General features: G+C 51.9%; 1 protein-coding gene across 1 annotated transcript; it reads right to left on the bottom strand.

Annotated features, from left to right (window-relative positions):
- Nucleotides 1–439: 439 nt before the first annotated feature.
- On the bottom strand, nucleotides 440–1,156 carry LOC116585820 (histone H3.1). Its single transcript, XM_032335064.1, has one exon. It carries the CDS (start codon nucleotides 1,132–1,134, stop codon nucleotides 724–726), a length of 411 nt encoding a protein of 136 aa, XP_032190955.1. The 5' UTR covers nucleotides 1,135–1,156; the 3' UTR covers nucleotides 440–723.
- Nucleotides 1,157–5,842: the final 4,686 nt, after the last annotated feature.

Genomic DNA, 5,842 nt, shown 5'->3' with positions numbered 1-5,842 from the left:
GACCCATGGACTTCAGGTCACCGTACCCACCAGTTGGGTCTTACCAGCTTAATGCTTTGAGACCATGCCTGCAAAAGTTCTCCGTCCGTAACCTCCCAGCCACGCTGAGGTGGTCAGTCCCACTCCCACCCTGTGGTCATGTCCAGCCCACCACCCCGGTTGTGGGGTTTCCCCCACCATCCCAGTTGTAGGATTTCCCAACCACCCCGGTTGTAGGCCTTCCCCATCACCCCAGTTCCAGGGTTTCCTGGAAGCCCTAGCTTTCTCCCCACCATCCCAGTTATAAGGTTCCTCCTCACCACCCCAGCTGCAGGTTTTCCCTACTCCCCATTGCAGGGATCGCCCCCCCTACCCCCATTGAAAGGCTTCCCAGTATCCCGGTCATCGGGGCCCCCCCATTATAGCCCTAAGGATTACCCCCCCACACACACACACACACACTTGTACTGTTTCCTCCAAGTGGAGATCCTGCTGCTCACCTTGCAGGGTTGGGAGGTTGGTTCACATGTTGGCAGCCACAGGCCCTCCCAAGGGTGGGGGCTTCAGTGCGTTCTCCCCAGGGAATCCTAGTTACTGCAACCCACTAAGTGGATGCGGAGACAACATGTAGTAGTCGGGAGTCACCCCGGGTTGGCACAGCACCCTTTGTGGCCAGGTGGTGGCTCTGAAAAGAGCCTTTGGGGTGAGCACTAGTGCTCTGGTGGAGCGGCCTGCGCGGGGGCCTTAGGCGCGCTCCCCACGAATGCGGCGCGCCAGCTGGATGTCCTTGGGCATGATGGTAACCCGCTTGGCGTGGATGGCGCACAGGTTGGTGTCCTCGAACAGCCCAACCAGATAGGCCTCACACGCCTCCTGCAGTGCCGTGACGGCCGAGCTCTGGAAGCGCAGGTCGGTCTTGAAGTCCTGCGCGATTTCACGCACCAGCCGCTGGAACGGCAGCTTGCGGATCAGCAGCTCTGTGGACTTCTGGTACCGCCGGATCTCACGCAGAGCCACCGTGCCAGGCCGGTAGCGGTGTGGCTTCTTAACGCCGCCTGTTGCCGGGGCGCTCTTCCGGGCCACTTTCGTGGCCAGCTGCTTGCGTGGTGCCTTGCCGCCTGTGGACTTGCGCGCCGTCTGCTTCGTGCGGGCCATGGGTCCCGTGCCGCTGAAGGAACTGCCGCCACTTCCACTGCCGCTTGCTTACAGCGGAGACGTGGAGCAGCGCCCCCTTTTATAGAGGCTGAGGCCTTCCCATTGGCTGGCGGCCGGGTGGCGCGATGGCAGGCTATACTCTGATTGGCCCGCAGCGCGCGCCACTCGGCTCCTCGCCCCTTAACTGCGCAGGTGCGGGCGTGACAGCCAGTCAGTTGGGTGGAGCACACAGGCATTGGAATGCGCTGGTTCCCGTGCTAGCCGCCTGGGGGTCAGGGTCAAGGTTGGGTCACCGGGCTGTAGGGTCAGGGTCCAGCGGGTCAGGGTTGGGTCATCTTGTGGGGGGCGGTGCGTCTCCCCACACAGCTCCCTCCTTTCCCCCTCAGCATTCCCCTGGCTCCCCAATGCTCCAGGGTGGGAAGAACCTTCTAGAAGGCGGCATTCTGCGCTCGGCCTGTCTGTGGTGCCAGTGTTGAGTTTTCGCAGCCGGCGGTGAAAGGCTCAGGACGAGGCCAGGCACAGACCCTCCGCCTCCACGTTCTTCCCTCATGGGTGACCAGCGAGCTGCCGGTCCCCATAGCTGGACCCCAGCCTGGACTACGCCCAGCGGCTGTGCATCCTGCCCGAGCTCTGGCTGCTCCTGGGCACTGACGCCCCCCGGTCCTCGTCCCCCTGCAGCACTCAGGGCTTCTCCTCGTCTGCTCCCTCTTCCCTGTGAGAGAAGCTCCCTTGTTGCCTGACCCTTTAGGCGCTTGCAGACCCCAAGTTTACTGCCCTTGGCTGAACCACATGTGCCACCCCAGAAGGCCAAGTTCCACGAGAGGGTTATTTTGAGCTGAAGGCACTTGGAACATGGCAGATGCAAGGGGACAGCTCAAAGCTCTCTTTCTCTTCCTGAAAACAGAGTTAAAAGTCCCACGGAAAAGGGGAGGGGTCTACAGTGGAGGAGAGACGCGTTTTATCCTCACGGGAGGGACGTGGAGACCCACAAGGACTGTGCATACCGAGACCTTGTTGGTAGAACTCTTGTCTTGTTCCATATCCCAGGGGGTCTTAACTGCTTTTCTGCAATTGCCCTTCTTTGTCCAACCTAGCATGAAAGCATGCAGCTGTGGCCCCTTCTGTGTGTCTTCATTTCCTATGAAGATTCTTCTGTCACTAGAGAACGCAAATGCTTGGGGCACCCTGGTGGCTTGGTTGGTTAAGCCTCAGACTCTTGATTTTGGCTCAGGTCATGGCCTCGGGGGTCACAGGTTGGAGCCCCACGTGGGACTCCGCCCTCAGCCTGGGGTCTGCTTGAGATTCTCCATCTAACTCTGTCTTCCCCAGATCCCACACTTGCTCCCTCTCTAAAATAAATAAAATCTTAAAGAAATAAATGCTTTTCTCTTGCTGGAGAAGAGTCCTTAGTGAGATCTAAGATGAGTAGAGGAAAGAAAGCTCCTGCCCTGTTGCAATAGTCTTCTCCCCTACCTTCTAATAGTCCGTTCCAACAACAGTCTCTCTGTCCTGCATCTGACCTTTTTAGCTGGTCATTGGTCACACAGAAGCTCTGCTGCTGTCCCTGAGTCAGGTCAGGTTGGCGCTGGGGAGAAGAAAGGAGAGACCGACCCGGGTTGCCTGGTGTATAGGGTGTGGGTCTGATGCAGGCTGACTAGGACTCCCCTGTGAATCTTTCCAGTGTGATCGCTCATTCAGCACAGGCAGACCCCAGATCGCTGGGTGTCCCAAGTGCGCCAGGCGACGATGGTGGGTGGATCAGGGATTTCTGGCCCCGGAGCCCCGGAAGCAGTCCTGTGGGGCTCAGCTTAGGCTTCACAGCTGGGGGCTTGCTTTTCAGACCACAAGAGCTTCGTTCTGTTATCAGATTTCTGCTTCTCGATTCTCAGGGGACTCGAGTCCACTCCCTGGACATAAGGTAGAATGTCACCTGGTTCCATGTGTCTGAGTGAACCAACACAGAAAACAAGGAATTGGGGGCTTCCTATTGTGTACCCACGCCAACCCCGATTTGAAACCGTGATCTGTACTTTGTGTATGTGGCGATGCCAATTGAACAACCCCCCCCTTTTTTTTTAATTTTTAAAGATTTTATTTTAGAAAATGTGAGGGGCAGAGGAAGAGACCAAATCCCAAGCAGACACCACACTGAGCACACAGCCCAATGTGTGGCTCAACCTCATGACCCTGAGATTACGACCTGGACTGAAACCAAGAGTTGGATGCTTAACTGACAGAGGCTCCCAGGTGCATCAGCCTTTTTTTTTTTTTTTTTTTTTAAATTAGAAAAAGAAAGAAAGGGGAAAGTTTTGTTGCCTCCCAAGTTGGGATAGCTGCCCGATACACAGGGCTCCAGGGAAGGGACACTGGGTGGAGGTTTCTATGTGATTTCTACCTAGAGTTCCAAGTCATCTTGGAGAACATTCCAGAAAATCACAGACTCTATCTTCTTAGTATTGTGCAAGGCTGTATGATTTAAATCTTATGGTAGCTAGGGAGCTTTTCTGTTTTTCTCTGTGTTTGGAATGCTTCTTTTTGATTATATGTGTTTTTAATGATGCAGACACACAGAAAGAGAGCTCATGCTTGGAGTCATTTTGACGTTGGCCGACGTATAGCTCCCCTGGGAGCCAGAAGTAGGACCCACACTCTTAAGAAGCTGAGAGTTTCTTTATCACAGTAAAATCTCTGTGTAATTAGTTCAGTTGACACTTTTCATGACCTCAGGAACTGAGTTCTCTGTGGTTCCTACTCCCTCAGAGATGCCAAGGCCCAGGGGAAAATCGCCCCCCAAGAACACAACTCTCCCCAAGGTCATCTGTCCAGAGACAGCCTCGGACCCAAACATTCCCCCCGAAGTTTTGGCTTGTCTAGGACACATGCATTGTATGGGTCAGGCTGTGTGTGCTCTGTGCATACATTTGGTTCCAATCACCGTGATGAGGAGAACAAAGGCCAGAGAAAGGCCACTACAAGGAAATCCCCTTATAGCTTGCAGCCCGCTGGTAAATCCTGGAGGTGTGCTGAGCATGGCATACTTCTCTCAAGGAACTCACGTGTGCCTTAATGTTGACGTTTGATTTCAGACTAGAAACAAGCTCTTCTTGACAATGACCAGACCTCTGGGGGCCTGTTGACCTCATTCTCATCCTGCAGAGCTTCCTTAGAAACTGAGCTTCTCTCTATCCTCCCTCCACAAACTGACAAGTCTGTCACTGCATCCATCCTGCGTTGGAGGGAAGCCCTCCCTCATCTAGATGGTTCTTCCCTTGCTCTCACCGTTTATGGTGTTTGCCTGTGCAACTCGGGAAATACAGCATTATGTGAAGCGTGGCGTTGTAGGTCCTTTGTAACTTTTTCCTTTTTAGAAGGTGGTGTTTTCTGTTTTGGTGAATAGGTGGCAAGAATTTCATTCTTGTTCTTTTTTTGATCTCATGAATCTCTCTGGTCATTTGGCAAAGCTCAGAATATTTTAAAACATTTAAAAATGCATACAATGAAATGCCTTAGAATGTTTTTAAATGCATGACATTTTTTTAAAACTGCGAAGGAAGTCAGAGATACTGAAATACATTGTCAAAATATATACAAAATTAATTTGTCATATAGTTATGCATATTATATATTTAGTTGCATGTATATAAATACATATGTTTATTACTGCAGTGAGTGCAAAGGTCCGCTAGGGAAGGGCTTGTGACTACTGCCATTTGGAAGTGGCCGTGGGCAGGAAGGACATTTAGAGATCTCTGTATGGCGAGGATCCCATCTGCGGTCCTCTGCTTAGCACATCGGTTAGACTTTTACTTAAACCTCTTTTTATGTAATTGGCCTAGGGCTTGAAATATACATTTATGACCCATCTAAGTCGACTTTGCTTTTTATGTATGTATTTAATTTTTTATTCTTACAAATATTTTCTTTGTGTATTTATTTATTTAGAGAACGTGTGAGTGCAGGGAGGAGCAGAGGGAGAGGGAGAATCTCAAGCAGACCACACACTGAGCCCCCCCCCCGCCCCGATGTGGGGCTCAATCACACGACCCTGGGATCACAACCTGGGTCGAAACCAAGAGGACACTTCACCAACTGAGCCAGCCAGGCGTCCTGCCGCTTTGACTTTTATATATTTATTTCTTTACTTATTTTGTCAGATTTTTTTTCTTTTATTTGACAGAGTGAGCACAAGTAGGGAGAGTGGTCAGCGGAGGGAGAAGCAGGCTCCCCGATACAGGGCTCGATCCCAGAACCCAGGGATCATGACCTGAGTGGAAGGCAGATTCTTAATGACTGAGCCACCCAGACACATCCAATTACATATATTACTCCTTTGGTCATTGTCACACAGTCCTTACATATTCTGGGTTTTTTACATAAAATATTATTCCATCTTCTTTCTTCATTTCCATTTGGGAGGCTTCTACTGGCCTGTCTTCAGGCTCCCTGATTCTCCCCTCATCCAAAGCCAGCTGGCTGAGCCTGTCAGAGGCAGCCTTCCTTTCTGTGTCAGCCCGTCTGTCCACTTCATTCACTAGAGTCCTCAGCGTTTTACTGCAGTTGTTCTAAATCCCCAGTCTGAAAATTCCAGCACCTGCATCGACCGGCATGTGGTCCTGATGGCTGTGTGTCTCTTCATGCAGGAATCCTTACTGTTGGCCATGTCTGGTAGTTTCTGGTTGATGGCCAGATGTGATGCTCACACTGAGTG

The sequence above is a fragment of the Mustela erminea genome, chromosome 3, assembly GCF_009829155.1.
Source record: "Mustela erminea isolate mMusErm1 chromosome 3, mMusErm1.Pri, whole genome shotgun sequence".
Lineage (NCBI taxonomy): Eukaryota > Metazoa > Chordata > Mammalia > Carnivora > Mustelidae > Mustela > Mustela erminea.
This window is presented reverse-complemented; position numbering and strand designations above follow the sequence as displayed.